General features: G+C 40.8%; 1 protein-coding gene across 1 annotated transcript in view; it reads left to right on the top strand.

Annotated features, from left to right (window-relative positions):
* The window catches only part of inpp5a (inositol polyphosphate-5-phosphatase A), a 471,549-nt gene that overhangs the window by 441,830 nt on the left and 12,349 nt on the right, over positions 1–17,370 (top strand). Inside the window, exons 13-14 of the mRNA XM_068002421.1 lie at positions 4,542–4,653; positions 15,998–16,066. Of these exons, the coding sequence (XP_067858522.1) occupies positions 4,542–4,653; positions 15,998–16,066 (181 nt within the window). The remainder of the gene's footprint in view (positions 1–4,541; positions 4,654–15,997; positions 16,067–17,370) is intronic.

Here is a 17,370-nt window from a genome sequence, read left to right on the forward strand (position 1 = left end):
GGCCGTTCGGACTCATGGTGAACAACTCAGGGTGAACGCAGACAGAAACTTTACAACTGGGCTTCCAAGGCATCATACATGTCCTCCAAACTGTTCTCCAGCAGGGTGGTAGGAACGATGTGGGCCTGGTCCAGGAGAGGAGGATGGCGAAAGGGGACATGGAAGTGGGGACGCCACTTAAAGTGCTCCCACGTCTCACCCGTTGCCCCCCTCTCAACCAGTACCCGCAATGCTGCCTCCTCTCCAGGTGGCCGAGTCTGTCCCTGCACAGGTGCAGGTGGAGCAGTCTTTGGAGGGGCCCTCACGGGCTCTAAAACCCAGAAGGTGTAGGCCGAAAGCATCTAAGCAGTCCGGGCATGGACATGATCAACCTGCCACTACCTCAGCTGCAGCCACAGGGGATGCACCCCATACACATGGGAAGCCAGCACAGAGTGGAATCCCATTGCCCTCTCTGTCTGGCTGATGTATTGCGAGGCCCTGCAAAACAAACCGTTGGCGACCTGCCTTATGCATTTGTGGGCAGACAATGCCACCGGTTGCACCCTGGAATGATTCGGAGGCAAAGAAGTTGAGGGCAGTCGTCACTTTAACTGCAACGGGTAATAACATGCCGCCTGGCCCAGCCGGGAGCAGCTCAGCATGAAGGAGTCTGCACATGTCTGCGACCACCTGGCGACTCACTCTCAGCCTCCGTATGCACTGCTCCTCAGAGAGTTCCAGGACGCTGAGCCTCGGTCTGTAGACCCTCTGACGAGGGTAGTGTCTCCTGCGATATCGCTCCCTCTGTTGTTCCCCTCTGTGCTCTTGTGCAGGTGCCTGTGGCGCAGCACTGTTTTGTGGAGCTCCAAGAGGCAGAAGTGCACGCCGTGCCAAATGAGGATGGTGATGTTGCTCGTTCTCGGATGTAGTGGTGAATTCAGCCATCGCACCCTCCATCCTGATGGTGTCAGTTTGAGAGGGTCCGAAAAGTTGGTAAATATGTGTAAACAGAACATGTGGAAACCAAGAATTTTCAGTCTAAACACAAAAGATCTCCCAGTCAAAAGTTTGTCTGAGAATTGAGTGCCCTGCTGCAATAACTCACCTTTTATCCCCATCTGTCAAACAGGGATTTAAATGTCCAAATGGCTGCCGGCTGAAACACGACTCGTTCACCATGGCGTGTTTCACACTGCACGGGAAACACACTGAGGCAGCATTGAAAGCACTTGCCTTCATTCTTGATTAGATTTATATGTATTTCAAGTACTTTAAATACTTGAATTACTGCTTTAAATATCGTCCCACTGGCTTTAATTGCCGGCTGGACTTCCGGGTTCAGGAACAGCGCGCGCATCCAGATGACTCTAGGTCGTGTGCGTTCTTAGGCGTGTTGGAGCCGGGATTTCTGCCCGCTCCTGGAAATCCTAATTTTCTTCATCCTCCTCCCCCACCCCCAACACACCAGCACTTTCATTTCAAAATCGAGCCCATTGTGTATTGAATTACTGTGTCCTCCCCACCCTGATTTAAAAAAACAGCACCAAGTCTCCACACTCAAAGGGAAGAATATACATTTTTTAAACAGCAATATAAACAGCATTGTTTGACACTACTGTATAATTCAGTGTATTCCCAATACAGTTCACGGAGGTAGATTTTACAGTTAATGGACAGAAAATCGTGCAGGATGTGCTTACCCCTGAGCTGGTCTATTCCTGATATGCCATCCTTTTGCACAAAACTTTGCACGACGGGTGTTAAATCATAAAATGTACTTATGAACTCATCCCTTTTAAACTATTGGCTATTGTCAGCAGTGAATAATGGATGGAAGAGAATAATCACAAGTCTGTGATCTACAACCTAATTGGGAGATTCAGATGTTCTAAAATATCAGGCAATAGCTTGAGTGGCTTTTACTTGATGTCCAGACCATAAAATCAGTCTACGTCCTTACTATTTGCCCCTTCTCTTGCTATGTTTTTGCAAGTGGTATTCTGCTTGGAAGTCATTGATAAATTTCACTTTACTGCACAAAAATGCACCTTGCACCTCAAATAGCTGTAATAAATAAGAAATTGATGCTGAGATCATTTATGGTTTTTGAAATGCCGTGTTTTTACTCCCATTTGAATCTGCAAAGTCACTCAGTGTAACAAGTAATGTAATAGAACATTTAAAGAAGGGCTTTAAAAAGACCTGTGATATCATTAGTGTAGGTTTACAGAGAGCTAAGCCACAGCTGATTCCAAGGAAATTGTACTTGCCTTACATATTCTAAGTAGTGTTCATTCCTTATAACATGTATCCAATGGATGTCCTGTGGCGTTGCGCATGGGACGTTGCAGGACATGGTGTGTGTATTAACTATTTCTGTCGGTGATAGTGCGTCTGTGCCTTTGGTAATATGCTAACTTTTTTATATTGATTAACAATTCTTCTTCTGTCTCATTTGGTTGTTTGGTGTTAGGGCTTTCACCTATCCTTGCTGCTGGTCCTGTCGTCCCACTGTAGACCCTGTTCAATTGATCCATTATCTCCATAGCTTCTTCTCAAATCAAAGAGGCGATGATAGATATAACATGGGACTAGCAGAGGAGGGAAATTGGAAAAAAAGAAAGGCATGGTAACAGGCGGGAAAGTAAATTTAACAAAAATATAGAAGCGATGGAAACAGAAGAGGATGGGAATTGAAGCCTCACTCATTCCGCTGACCGTTTAATGTAGCAGTGCATTGCCCAGCTCAGTCCTACCCTATGGGTATAGAAGCACTGCCCTGCAGCGGCAAACCCAACCTCTAACTCCGCTGTCAGTCCTACTCCCTCATCATACCGACCAGTGCCAGCAGACTCAATTCCCAGCTCTGCTCTTAGTCCAGCTGCCTGACTGCTTCAGGCAGTTGATCCAGGAGCCCAGAAGATGTCACCAACTCCCTCATCCTGCAGCAGGCTGTCTCCTGTGTGAGTGGCTTGTGACTATCAAGCAGAAGCGAGGGAGTGTGGCGAAGGCAGGCAGCCGAAAGTGAGATGCCTGAGGCCTGTGGAGTAATAGGGGTGGGAAGGAGTGTGAGTGGCCAGGCCGAGGTGGAAGACTTGTAATGCAACCCACATACTGATTTTAATACACTATTATATATAAATGTGTGATATAGAGCATTGATTTTCAAACTATGGTCCATTGTAGGAAGTATGGTAAGATTTCTGAATTTGCTGGTCTATTATTTTTGGCTTCTTGTGATTTCTGTTGCCATGTACTATTAAAATATGTTTTGTGCAATGATAATACTATCTTGGGTGATTGACACTATGCGAGTGAATTTGCATGGGGGTTCATGTCCACCGCACTTTGAGCGAAGAATGGGAAAAAAACATCCTAAACATTTACACTGCTTTCCCTGGGTTTCCATGGCTCTTCTAGTTATGGTGAACGAGGAGGAGAACCCTGGTGAAGATTCACCTCCAATCTTTTTGAACATTAGGAACAGGAGAAATCCCAGGCAAGAGAAATGTTTGAAGACCTCTGATGGAGATCATGTCTTCGAGAGCAGAAATTCCAATTGGCGAAGTTCACATATAGACAATTATTGCATCCGTACTGTAGTCCTTTGTCCATTCTTTTTCCAGAAATGTTAACCCATTTAAAATAACGAATTCTTTCATAACAACAGCATATACAGGAATGTAGTTAAATTGCACTAAGCATTTGTATGTGAACTTTGCCAATCAAGGCTTTGTGAGAGATGACTCGGTTCAGATCATGTTATCAGGGCCATGATTCTGCAGCAACCTCAGCGGGGCAGGAGTTCCACCCAATTCAGTGACCTGCCCCAACCACGAATGATTTTCTGGGGTTATGCCAATCAAGATATTTTGAGTATTTGAGCATCTGCCTCAACACAGTGTGACCAGAGGCCTCCAGGGCTGACCCCAAAATTACTTTGTTAATTTTTCCCCCTGTTTTACTCTACGCCCTGTGATCAACCGCATAGACTGCGACAGCTCTTTAAATTCTAAAAGGCCATATTTGGATGGATGTAGTCTACGTCCCCCATCATTTCTAAAGGAAGGTGCTAGAAATGGGAGGGTGAACGGGTCGCTTGTGAAGTGGCTACCCAGGAATCTCCTGTCGACATCCGCTGGAGCTGCCAGCATAACAACAGTGGAAAATCCTCGTCCCACCCTCCCATCTCTCTTCCATTGTGTTTGAATTACGGGAATAGAACTGCACATGTCAGTATGGTTACCAAGGTGTCTAAATAGCGGCCTGAAAAAAAACTGATCTAATTGACAACAATGGGAGGAGTAAATTTGGTTTTGACATAACAAAAATATAACAGTAAACAGCAAAGCACATAGATCACATCAATAAATGTTCAATTACCAAATTAATATTGCATAATAGACATTGGTGTCCTGTCATTTAAATGCCATAAAATTAATATTCGGGAAAACTGAGTGCCATAGAATCGATTTAAGTATACAGTATTTCATTTTACCCTTTTTGATTTTCTTTCCCCATTAAAGAAAGAGGCACTTACTCTGATTTCTCTTTTCTAGTTATCCATACAGTGAGGACTCAAATCAGGGAAAGCAGTACATGAATACAAGATGTCCCTCATGGTGTGATCGTATCCTTTTGTCACACTCAGCACGGGATCTTATTCATAAGGTAAGTAGGTAACCCACAATTTTGTTCCTCCAATCTTGAGCAAATGTACGAATGGATATTTAGTTTGGAACAATTGCAAGTTTCATGTGCCAAACTGCCCTGCACATAAAGACTTACAGATTAAATTTGAATTTCTGTGTAATTCTTTATCCTGCCTTACTAGCCATATTGTGAACTGCATAGGAGGAAAGGATTTCTGGAGAACTGACATGGTAGTTGTTTAATCCTCTTGTACTTTTAAAGTTTCAAAATAAGATTAACTAACCAAAAAGTAACACTGTGAATAGGGATCAGGAGTAATTTATTTTAAATAATATATAACACAGTCCTGGGGTAAAAAAGCCACAGTGCAACTTTTACCAAGTGTTAACTACCCTTTATTTGCGATCTAGCAAATTCAGGAGAATCCTATGATTGGTTATATGGATGAAGCAGAAAACCAGGTGCCTGTTTTTTTGCTGACTGAATGTACGGTGAATATTAAAATGCTCATATTTCTCATCAATGCTATACTGGTTGGATACTGAATCAGTATTCAGCTTTTGGTTTCTTTTCACTATTCTAGCACCTATTACCTTCCTCGCCCAGTTTGCCCTCTGCATCATGCTTCCCTCTGTCATCTTGGTCATCCCACTAGGCAGTGCAATTGATAAACACCACACTCCTCCTGACAAACAGCCTGTCTGAGACTGTTTAAAAACTGCACCCAAGGCAGAGCCAAGTACAAAATGGCCATGAAGACTAAGATTCTAACTTGTTAGTGTTAATTAAAACTTTAATTTGCAATTTATATTTCGTTATCCATTCACAAGACATCTCCATGGTTCGGAGCACTGAGGCTCTATTATGCTCCATCACCGAGTGATGGGAAGGCAGGTGATTTGGCACTGCATGGCATCCACAACAAATCCCGTGAATTTCTACACAGCACAAGTAGCCTGATTTACTGCCTGAGTGCTGTCATTTTGCATAAAAATGCCTGTTTCTGATTGAATCTGAGCCGTAACAAATTACCTGCTGCAATAGATCACTTTGCCTTCTGATAGAACATTGGTTCTCCCCCATGATTTCCTCATACAGCAAATTCAGGATCTCAGCATACTACTCTGGGGGAGGAAGTGAAAATCGGAGAGCTGCTGCTCACTGTCTGTCGTTTTCTCTCTGGTGTTTTCTAATACAGACATAACTGTGAGCAGCAAAAGATATTCATCATGTCATTAGACATCTGAAAACTAAAAGTCCCTTTGACAATATCATAAAAATTTTTTAAACTGTTTCAGACTCTTGTATCTAATTCCAAAATGATTTAATTATCCTCACATCCTTACCATTGACAGTAAAGAAAACTGTGGTTTGAATTTTTAAGCCTAACTGAAACAGTGGCCATGGAATAGAAGAATCATGGCATAGCAAGCAATTTTACCTAGATCCAATTCTCTGTGTCTTTCTATGTGTATGTCTCTGTCTGTCTGCTTCTCTCTCTGTCTCTCTTTTCCTTGTGTCTCTCACTTCCTGAATTGCAATACCATGTTCTTGCTTCTTGACCAGACAACTTCAATCACAAGCCTTTATCACTGTCCTGCTATGCACCAAAAATAAACCATCCATCTGATGCACTATCAGGTCACCAGCACAGGCTGATGTGCATTAACTTGATCACTGCATGCACTGTCAAGTAACGTTAACAGCTGTTTTTACCATAATCACCATATTACTTTACACAGTATTAAAGCTTTACTCTTCATTGCAAATGCAACCAAGAACCAAATACCAGATATTTTTTTGACTTTACCTACACAAAAGTGAATTTTCATGCCAATTTTGCATTTAATATTGCCACTATTAAGATAGACAACAGTAACTTAGTTCTGAGTCCTTTCAGTCCTCACTAAAACTATTGACATTGTTAAAGATTTTCTCTCTTTCTTCTTTCCGTTCTGTAAGGTTTTCATCACTTCTGACAGAGTAGTAGTAATAGTCCATGGCCATGGCTTCAACCCTTTTCCTCAATGTGTGTTGGGAACATTAAATGGGCACATGTTTAGTACCTAACAGATTCTCAATTAACTCATTGAATGGCGATTTCTTTTGAAGGTTCAAACCAAACTGTTTTTGTTATCTGCAAATGGCATTGTGTAAATTTTTAATGTTGGATATTACAAAACACCGTACAATGAGAGACATATGCTGAATTACTTGGTCCATTTTATTGTTCTGTATAGTGGTTCTGGTAAAGTGCTAGCATAGACTTAAGAGTTTATGCAACTTTGTCCTCTAAACTGTTCGAAATATTGGATTATCTAATTGGCACTTCACTGTCTTGCAACAAGAGCAAAGCATTGAACTTGTGTAGACATCAAGCTGATAATTTAATTTCTACAAGATTAACAATTGTGCGTTTGCCACTAATATGCTTTTGTGTAACTCAGTGAATATCTCTTTTAGTTTATGTACTTTTTAGCTAGTTGAACCTTGTTGCTTTTTGATTGGTTTCTGCTGTTCATTGTCATCAGTTTGGTATTGCTCTTGTAGCAATCTCTCTCACCACTGATTTCACACACTGCACCTTCCTCAATTCAGAATAAAAAGTAAAGTGTCTGATCCGTAAAATACCTTTTGCATTGTAATTAGATTTTATCACTTTCCACATTTATTTTATTGCCTCCAGTGATTGCCCAGGTACATAATCATTCAGATAGAGAGCTCACTGTAGGGTACGGAGATAGATGCCTAGCTAATGTGTGAATCGTCTCACATTAGCAAACGGCATGTTGAACACAATGCACTAGGCGTTACAGATTGTACAGACATGGAGCTGTAAACAGCCACTATGCAACATCATCTATCATGCCATGGTCCGTTAACTCACCATCATGTTATTTTATGCTTTCTGAGCCCTAACACACCAAAGGTTGGCCACTGCTACAGAGCTGCATAACTGCTTGATAGCATGTGATAATGAATGCTCAGTGAAGTGTAGTTTTGTTTCTGCTTGTGTGCTGCTGTAATTTGTTTATCTGTCTTAAGATTATGCAGCTGAAAATCTACAATTTTATGCTGCTTTTGAAAATTATCATCTTGAATTTGATGAATGCACTTGAACTTCCTGCCATGACTACATGATGATTCCAGAATATTGAAAGTGTCCATGCATAAATATAAAAGGTTACATTTTGATTGTAGGCAACAGTGCTTTATAATAATGTGTCTGACCTTAAAGCAGCTCATTGCATTTAAAGCTAATTAGAAGATTGTTGATTTCTTGTGTTTTATGTTGTGCTTTATTTAATTTTCTGTGGTGTCCATTTGACTGTACATTGCAAGCATGAAGTAACACTGTTACAAGAACCTTTTTGACAAATCTTTTCATAAATTCGATTTTAAAAAAATATTCAGTTTTCCCATTTGAATCCATTGGTAGCTGCTCATTTCCACACATTCCCTGTTAGTAGTGGGTGGGTGAATGGATTGCAGACTCCCCTATGATTGCTTTACACACACCTCGGCTTGCCGTAGAGGCAAAAGTGGGTGATGTGCCAGTTGTGTTTTATAAGGCTGATCTCACATATAAAATTTGATCCCGAGAGTTTTACCCAATTTAAATTGATGTTAAAATGATCCTCTGCTTCCTACTTAAGTTACAGTCGAGAAGGACAGGGACTGCAAAGAGAGCGGGTAGCTGAATCCAAGTTAGAAGCTGTGGGTTTGCAGGCCATGAGTATACATTAAAGCGGGTTGCACAAATTCTGGACTTGAGTGAGCTTTAATTGAAGTGTGGTACACACAGTTGATACTTGCTGTTTACTGTCATATTCTATTTGTACAGCTTCAAACACCACAAAATATCATGGGTTATTTCTGTGTGTCCATTGCTGAACTGGATATTGATTTGGCTAACTTGTTAATAGGTGGCAGCACAGACTTAGTATGATGCTGACTACAGGCTCTCTCTCCGACCTTTCCCCAGTCTTGTGGACCCCGCCAAAATACATTGGTGCCTCGCTGCAATAAAATGAGGGAATAAGCCAATGGCATAAATGCTGAACAGCAATAAATTGATATTGTTATCCCACCAATCTTGGTAGCTCCAGTTGACTTTCAATGGAAAGCTCATCCTAAACACAGTGATAATAATTTCACCATGGAGTATAGTGCAAGCAGAGTTATGCTCTGTCACAATACAGTAGTAACTTAAAAAAAATTGGTATTTTTGGGAGCAGTGCATGAATCATTGCTGTACTTACTGCTTTTATTATTGAGCTCTGGGTGGGGGTTGGCATGATGTTTATATGTTAATGAACACAGTCCCCGTAATATTCCTCCCATCTGATTGCTGAAATGTACACACAGCAGAAATAAGGGCAGAAATTGGTCCTCATTGCGCTCGTTTTCCGAGTGAAAAACGAGGGCAGACAGGATCAGATTCGCGGGGCTATGAAATACATCCAACGCCATATTGGCCTCAAACAATATTCGGGCATCTCAGGCGTTATCCTTGCATATGTTAATGAGAGGCCTAATGCCTGTTTAATGACCCCTTCAAGAAATTGGGCAGCACTGAACAGGCGGAGATCCTCAGGCCAACCTCTTTGGGTGCGCCTTGCAGTCAATCCGCTTATTTTGCACATGTCGTCAGGTGCTAACTAATTTCTCCCCCATACTGTTGGAGCAGAACCAGAGCCACTGAGACTGACAGGAATATTGGTTAAGGGAAAAATAGAAACTCTTCCTGCTGAATTCTCTGCAAATAAAAAAAAATGTTGTTTTTGCATAAAAATACATCCCAATACACATTGATGGTGTCCATTTTGCACCACTGATGTACAATACCGTGTATCTTTAAGCATAACTTTTACAGAGACTTCAATAAAAAAACAAATGTAAAAAAAAAACATTTTTTGACCTACATGTGTTGGTGAATGAGTAATTTATTTAATCTTGGCTCAGTGGTAGCTCCCTCATCTCTGAGTCAGAAGGTCATTGGGTACAAGCCCCATTGCAGGAGTTGAGCAATAATCTAGGCTGACATTTAAATGCAGTACTTGAGGAGTGCTACATTGTTGGACATGCTGCCTTTCAGATCAGACATTAAAATGAGACCCTGTCTGCCTGTTGAGGTGGACGTAAAAGATACCACGGCACTATTCAAAGAAGGGCATGGAAAATCTCCCAGTGTCCTGACCAACATTTATCCCTCAACCTACATCACCAATACACATTATCTGGTCATTTAGTTAATTGTGGGACCTTACTGGCTACTGCATTTGCCTACAAAACAACCGACTACATTTGCAAAGTAATTCATGCGCTGTGAAGCACTTTGGGACATCCTGAGGATGTAAAAGGCAGTATATAAATGCAAATTATTTCTTTTTCTTTCTATATCATTATCGGTATTAAGTTTAATGTAGTGAGTAGAGGGAGATAGAAAGAGCAAAGATCGATTAGCCAGACCCCCACATTTTGGTATGACGCAAGAAAAAATAATCTCTACCCATTTATTTTAAATGGCTTTAAAAGGTTTAGTTGGTAAAAAGGATAACGCTTGTAACCCTTATGGAGAAGCTCATCACCTATGTATATTTTGTTTTCCCTAAAGCCTTAGGTTACAATTAAGCAGGACTGCCCTTTTAGGAGGAATATGCATGATTTCAAATAGAAACACTCATGCAATACTGATGTTCTGTCACTAGGTGCAATGTTGGGTTTTTCAATACTATCGCCTAGAAATTGAGTTGTTTTGGTGGAGTAAGAATGGGGGGCAGGAATTTGGGGTCTTCTGCCCCGTCCCATCCTGATATCACTTTTGAGAGTGTGACTGGCGAGATCCCAGGCTGCCCCGGCAACCCCACCAATTACAACTTCTGCACAGTAGGCATGCTTGCTATATCTGGCTCCCATAATGTGATATTCAAACAGCAATCAATCCAAGAGCGATTGATTGCCATTTGGATACTAGGTTCATTTGTGATGGAGCAGCAGAGAAATAATTTTGTGGCTTTTAAAACTTCAGGCAGACTGGCTTGTACCCCATCTCCTCCCACCACCCCACCACTCCCATGAGCGACAAAAGGCTGCTCCAAAATCCCAGCAGGTCCAAAGGGCCAGCACCCCAATGGTGCTCATACTGGTGCAGGCGCCAACCCCTAATAAATAAATGATCTGGTCATATGTTTCATCAGCAATCAGGTGGAGCAGAGGCAGCTAAAGTTTTTCCACATTGGTGGCCTCTTCCAAGGTTCAAGGCATCACTGATTATACACCTGGAGCCATATGTGTGGCTACCAACAATCCTATGGCATACTTACAGAGGAAGGGCAATTGTTAACGCATGCTTCTCAGGAAGAGGGAGTGAATGGAGGGAAATGCATGATGTTTTTGTTCTGAGCTATTCTTAACGTGACTCAGCTGTTTGAAGGAGCAGGACAGATGGATGGCTAGCTCCTTCAAGATATGGGCTACAAGGTGCAATCATGATGCCTCTCCATAGTCTCCCCACCCCCAGCAGGCACATCAGGTCCTCGTTCATCAAACATTTGAGGTGCTATAACAATGCTTCAGATGCTTAGACTTGGTCAGGGAAGGCTTTACAATATGTCTCATACTGAATGCAGCACAATACTGCTATAGGCAGAAGCCTTACCATGGCCTTGGATAAGGAGAAACTGCAAGCATTGGAAGACCCAAACAATGATTAGCTAATGATTAGACTGCTATTTTCCTTTTTAATTCAAGTATCTGCATGGCTGAATTGGTAGAACGCTTGCCTTTGAGTTGGCAGGTTCGAGCCCCACCCCTGGACTTGAGCTCGTTTCATTCCAGGATTTGAGCACATAATCTTAGGTTGACACTTTGTTAAACCAAAGCCCCATCCACCTCGAAAAAGAGATTGAAGGTGTCCCACTGTTCTAGCCAACATTTATACCTCAACCATCAACAGTGAAACAGGACTGCCTGCCCTCAGCTGAGGGCAAGTGTTTCTCAGTGACCAGAATCATCCAAGTCTGGAGCTCTGGAAAACTACTTCCAGGTTTTTCCATAAAAGGCATATAAAGTTGCCAGAAAAAAACAGTAAGCCTGAGGATTGGGAGCATTTTAGAATTCAGCAAAGGAGGACCAAGAAATTGGTAAAGAAAGGGAAAATAGAATATGAGAGTAAACTAGCAAGAAACATAAAAAAGGACTATAAAAGCTTCTGTAGGTATGTAAAAAGGAAAAGACTAGCGAAGGCAAATGTGGGTTCCTTACAGACAGAGACGGAAGAATTTATAATGGGGAATAAAGAAATGGCAGAGAAATTAAACAAATACTTTGTGTCTGTCTTCACGGAAGAAGACACAAGAAACCTCCCAGAAATATTAGAGAACCAAGGGTCTGGCGAGAATGAGGAACTGAAGGAAATTAGTATTATCAAAAAAAATAGTACTAGAGAAATTAATGAGACTGAAAGTCGATAAATCCCAAGGACCTGATGATCTACATCCCAGGGTTTTGAAAAAGGTGGCTATAGAGATTGTGGATGCATTGGTTGTCATCATCCAAAATACTATAGATTCTGGAACGGTTCCTGCAGACTGGAGGGTAGCAAGTGTAGCCCCACTATTTAAGAAAGGAGGGAGAGAGAAAAACAGGGAACTAAAGACCTGTTAGCCTGACATCAGTGGTATGCAAAATGCTGGAATCTATTATAAAGGATGTGAGAACAGGACACTTAGAAAATAATAATAGGATTTGGCAGAGTCAACATGGATTTATGAAAGGGAAATCGAGTTCTTTGAGGATGTAACTAGTAGAATACATAACCAGTGGATGTGGTATATTTGGATTTTCAGAAGGCTTTCGATAAGGTCCCACACAGGAGGTTGGTGAACAAAGTTAGAGCACATGGAATTGGAGGTAATATACAGACATGGATTGAGAATTGGTTAACAGATAGAAAACAGAGTAGGAATAAATGGGTCTTTTTCAGATTGACAGACTGTAACTAATGGGGTACTGCAGAGAACGGTGCTTGGGCCCCAGCTATTCACAATCCATATCAATGATTTGGTTGAGGGGACCAAATGTAATATTTCCAAGTTTGCTGATGACACAAAACTAGGTGGGAATGTGAGTTGTGAGGAGGATGCAAAGAGGCTTCAAGTGAGTGGGCAAGAACATGGCAGATGGAATATAATGTGGAAAAATGTGAAGTTATCCACTTTGGTAGGAAAAACAGAAATGCGGAGTATTTTCTAAATGGTGAAAGATTGGGAAATATTGATGTTCAAAGGGACCTGGGTGCCCTTGTACATGAGTCACTGAAAGCCAACATGCAGGTGCAGCAAGCAATTAGGAAGGCAAATGTTATGTTGGCCTTCATTACAAGAGGATTTGAGTACAGGAGTAAAGATGTCTTACTGCAATTATATAGGGTCTTGGTGAGACTGCATTTCGAGTATTGTGTACAATTTTGGTCTCCTTACCTAAGAAAAGATATACTTACCACAGAGAGAGTGGAACGAAGGTTCACCAGACTGATTCCTGGGATGGCGGGATTGTCGTATGAGGAGAGATTGAGTGGACTAGGCCTGTATTCTCTAGAGTTTAGAAGAATGAGAGGTGATCTCATTGAAACATACAAAATTCTTACAGGGCTCGACAGGGTAGATGCAAGGAGGATGTTTCCCCTGGCTGGGGAATCTAGAACCAAGGGTCACAGTCTCAGAATAAAGGGTAGGCCATTTAGAACTGAGATGAGGAGAAATATCTTCACTCAGAAGGTGGTGAATCTTTGGAATTCTCTACCCCAGAGGGCTGTGGAGGCTCAGGCATTGAGTACGTTCAAAACAGAGATCGATAGATTTCTAGATATTAAAGGCATCAAGGGATATGGGGATATTGCAGGAAAATGGCGTTGAGGTAGAAGATCAGCCGTGATCTTGTTGAATGGCAGAGCAGGCTCGAGGGGCCGGGTGGCCTACTCCTGGTCCTATTCCTTATGTTCTTATGTTCTTCAACAACTACTAACTTCCTTCAAGTACATACCTATCTTCCAGGCCTCCTACCAGATCCTTTGAATGCTAGATGCCATGTACACGTGCTCTGAGATATATATCCACATAGCTTGCCTTTGTGTTTAATAGGGAGTTGTATCTTCATTCTATAGTCCATTAGGACAGAAAGAAGTGGGCTTTATGACCTTGCTGCTCAGTCATTTATGAAAACTTTTGTGCATTCCACTGTTGGATTCACTAAGCTTTAATCATATGTCAAATGCTCATTAGTTGCTTCAAAAGCTTTAAAGAATCATTACTACAGATTGATCATGATTAGCTGATTCTTTTTTGCTGTTCCCACTATTCAAATTGTTTTGCATGAAATTGTCCTTGCACAACTGCCTTTTTTATATAAGGTTATAAAAATCTATTTTAAAAGTGTTATCAACATTTTCTGAACAAAGAGGGAAATATACCCTTCAGAGAAAAGCTGATACATACTCAGGGAAGAAACCTGTTCATTGTATTGGAGCTGTGGAATTCTCTACCACAGAAGGCAGTGGAGGCCAAGTCATTAGATGTATTCAAGAAGGAGATAGATATATTTCTTCATGCTAAAGGGATCAAGGGATATGGGGAAAAAGCAGGAACAGGATACTGAGTTAGACGATCAGCCATGATCATTTTGAATGGCGGAGCAGGGCCGAATGGCCTACTCTTGCTCCTATTTTCTATTTTTCTATGTAAGTACTGGAATCTGATTCATCTTCACCAAAAGCGATTCAGTTTATTAACGCAGTGAAGTATTATACAGCAGCAGGTGAACTCCCATTCAAATATCCTTCCAGAAAACTTCAGCACCTCTCCCCATTCTAGGCTAAAACCACCAATGAAAAATTCTCATATATCCTATCAGATTTAAAACAGACCTGTCAAATCTTATTAATATTGCTTTAAAAATGTAAACTATTTTAGCATGTCTCATTCTGAAAAGTTAACCCATTCCTGATATGCATTTGCAATTGGTCTCATTAACTTTTTTTTGTTTGGTCATAAATTTCACTAGACATTTATAGGTCTGTTAAAAGAATTGCCCACCCAATCCTAAAACTCTTTTTTCTAAAAAAGCAATTCTTTAAATGTCATTCAGAAGTTGGCTTTGTCAGAGGCAGGAGTATTTCACTGTAAAGTTTTTTTTTCCACTTATTAAAAATTAATGGTGAGGACCCTCCCCCATGCCCTATTCAGGGTAGTCATAGTAACTTCTTCAGGTTGAAGCTCATGTGGCATTGAAGATGATGCAAAGTGCTGATGGCAGTCCTGGAGACACCACATCAAAATGTGTATTTAACCCTAACCTGGTCTCTGCCCTTTCACACGGCACAGCACAAGACAGAAATCCTGTTCTGCTACTAATGGGACAAAATAGAATTGAGAGAATTAGGCCAGCAAACATTGTGGTGCTAAGTTACAATTGGCCAAGAACTGTAATTTTAATGTGCAGCGATTAATAAGACATTGCAGAATGAAGAACAGGAAAATCATTGACCTCAAATGTGTGATTGATGCAGTCAGATATCTGCTGTTATCCATAACTGACAGGGTATCATATTGAAAGGGAGGCTCTGTATATGAATGAAAGTGCACCATAAATAGGACTTGTTTCTTATCAGAACTGATCTTAGAGTGAGTTTCTTTTTAAATATTCAACTGGTTGAAGTACCAACCACAATAAAGAGCTGCTCTGCAATGCAAAACTTGTGCCACTATAAAACATAAATGGTCTTAAAACCAATAGTTATTATTCAGAATAAGCAATCATCTACCTATTCTCTATGACTTGATGTACCGGTTAATACGAAGCCTTTAGTGATTATGTGCTAATAGGCTTTAACACAGTCCTTCAACAACTGCTTGCAACTAGCCTTGGTACTTGAGTCCAACACATAATAATCAAGCTGTTAAAGTAAAGGCGCAATTTGCCATGAATGAAAGTGTCAGTAATAACAAAATCATTAATGCTAGCAAACTGCCCATATAGTAATAGCACAAATGCCATTAATATAACATCTTGTAAATATAATTACTACTCATCAACTTTATTCACCCACTTTAAGGGTGACGGTGCCCCTGCATTGGTTTCAATTTGTAACTGCTGGAGTAAATGGCATCTAGTTTCCCGACATTCTGAAGAGTTTTTACAAATCCATGCGGGGTGGCCTTCCAACTCTACTTGTTTGTTGAATCTCTTGTAGATTGCTTTCTCACTTGCTCTAAATATTTGCCTTTGCAGCTGAGCAATTGTGAAAAGACCTTTGCTGTGAATAGCCACTCTGTCTCTAAAGAAAGTGATCTCTGTTTTACAGGCAGAAAATGATGAGAAGTCAGTTATCTATGACAACATTGGACCAAATGTTTGCATGGGGGACCACAAGGTAAAGAGTACTTTGTTGCTAAATTCAACAGTTTTGTTGAATGCAATGAATGCTATTGTCTCTTCTGTTGGTAACATTACTGTATGGCATGTGGCATGCTAATTATTTTTATTTCCCTTTTACCCATGATTTATTCACCAAAAGGTATGTACTTATTGAAATTCAAGTTGCAATGAATAACTATTGAATGAGAATTATTAGCTGGAAGCAACGTAGGTAACACACAACTCAGCTTATGTGGTCAGAGATTGCAACTCTCTGGAAAAAAACATATGGTCTAAACAAAATAAATAGCAATCCTTTGGTAGTCTGCTTTGGATATACTTAGAATTTAAATGGTGTAATAATCTCTTTCCTTAGCTGTCATTTTACAACCTATGAATCACTCAGTCGAAGACGAATGATAGATGGTTTGACCCCTTTTTCGGCAAATCCAGCTTTTTTTCCAAGATTGCCCTTAGTGAATCCATGGATGTTAATTCAAAAGACGGGTATTAATTCAGTCCACAATTTCCATAGCTAGTATGTTGTAAATACATCCAATATACAAATGCTGGTATGTTGATATAAAACCTATACCTATTCAAACTATATTTCTTATGTTCTTTGTACTCACTCCCAAATACATAGGTTAGATATAGGCTGCTGGAAATCTGTGTGGGTTGTTCCTATTAAAGTCAACACCACAGAACAATGCATTCCTTGTTAATTCCTTCCAGTTTAATGCAGATTTAACAACCTATTAAATTAGCACCGGAGTGCAGTGGCGACTGGTGACCTTTTTGACGGGCGAGGCACACCTTTACATGCCTAACCCAGCCAGCGTTTTACTGACTCCTGCTCATGTGAACACAAAAATCTGGGTGAGACAGTGCATCACCTGACAAGCCGCCTCTGCCAGAGTGGCATCTCAGCTCACAGGAATTACCACTAAAAGCCAGATTTTTCAAATTAGCATTGATTGTAGACTTTGTACACACCTAACAGTACTGTCAATATTGGGCAGTATTTCAAGTTATGATCAGAATGCCCCTGCTCCCTTTAGGTATATCAACCTTCCCACTGGGTCATTTCTATACCTAAAATATCTGAGATTAGCTGTAGAATTCAACAAGGTGGCCGCTATACTTGAGCTGTTGACAAGTGTAGGGACCATGCTGGAGTTTTTGTGAAGGGTATTAGATATATAAATAAAAAGATGTGATCGAGTCTGCTTAAAGAATCCAATAGTAATACTGCATTTATATTCCAGAACTGCTTCCTTATGCAGTTCTCCAATACCTGCTCCTTGTCTCACTCTGGCA

This window comes from Heptranchias perlo, chromosome 21 (assembly GCF_035084215.1).
Source record: "Heptranchias perlo isolate sHepPer1 chromosome 21, sHepPer1.hap1, whole genome shotgun sequence".
NCBI classification, from domain to species: Eukaryota; Metazoa; Chordata; class Chondrichthyes; order Hexanchiformes; family Hexanchidae; genus Heptranchias; species Heptranchias perlo.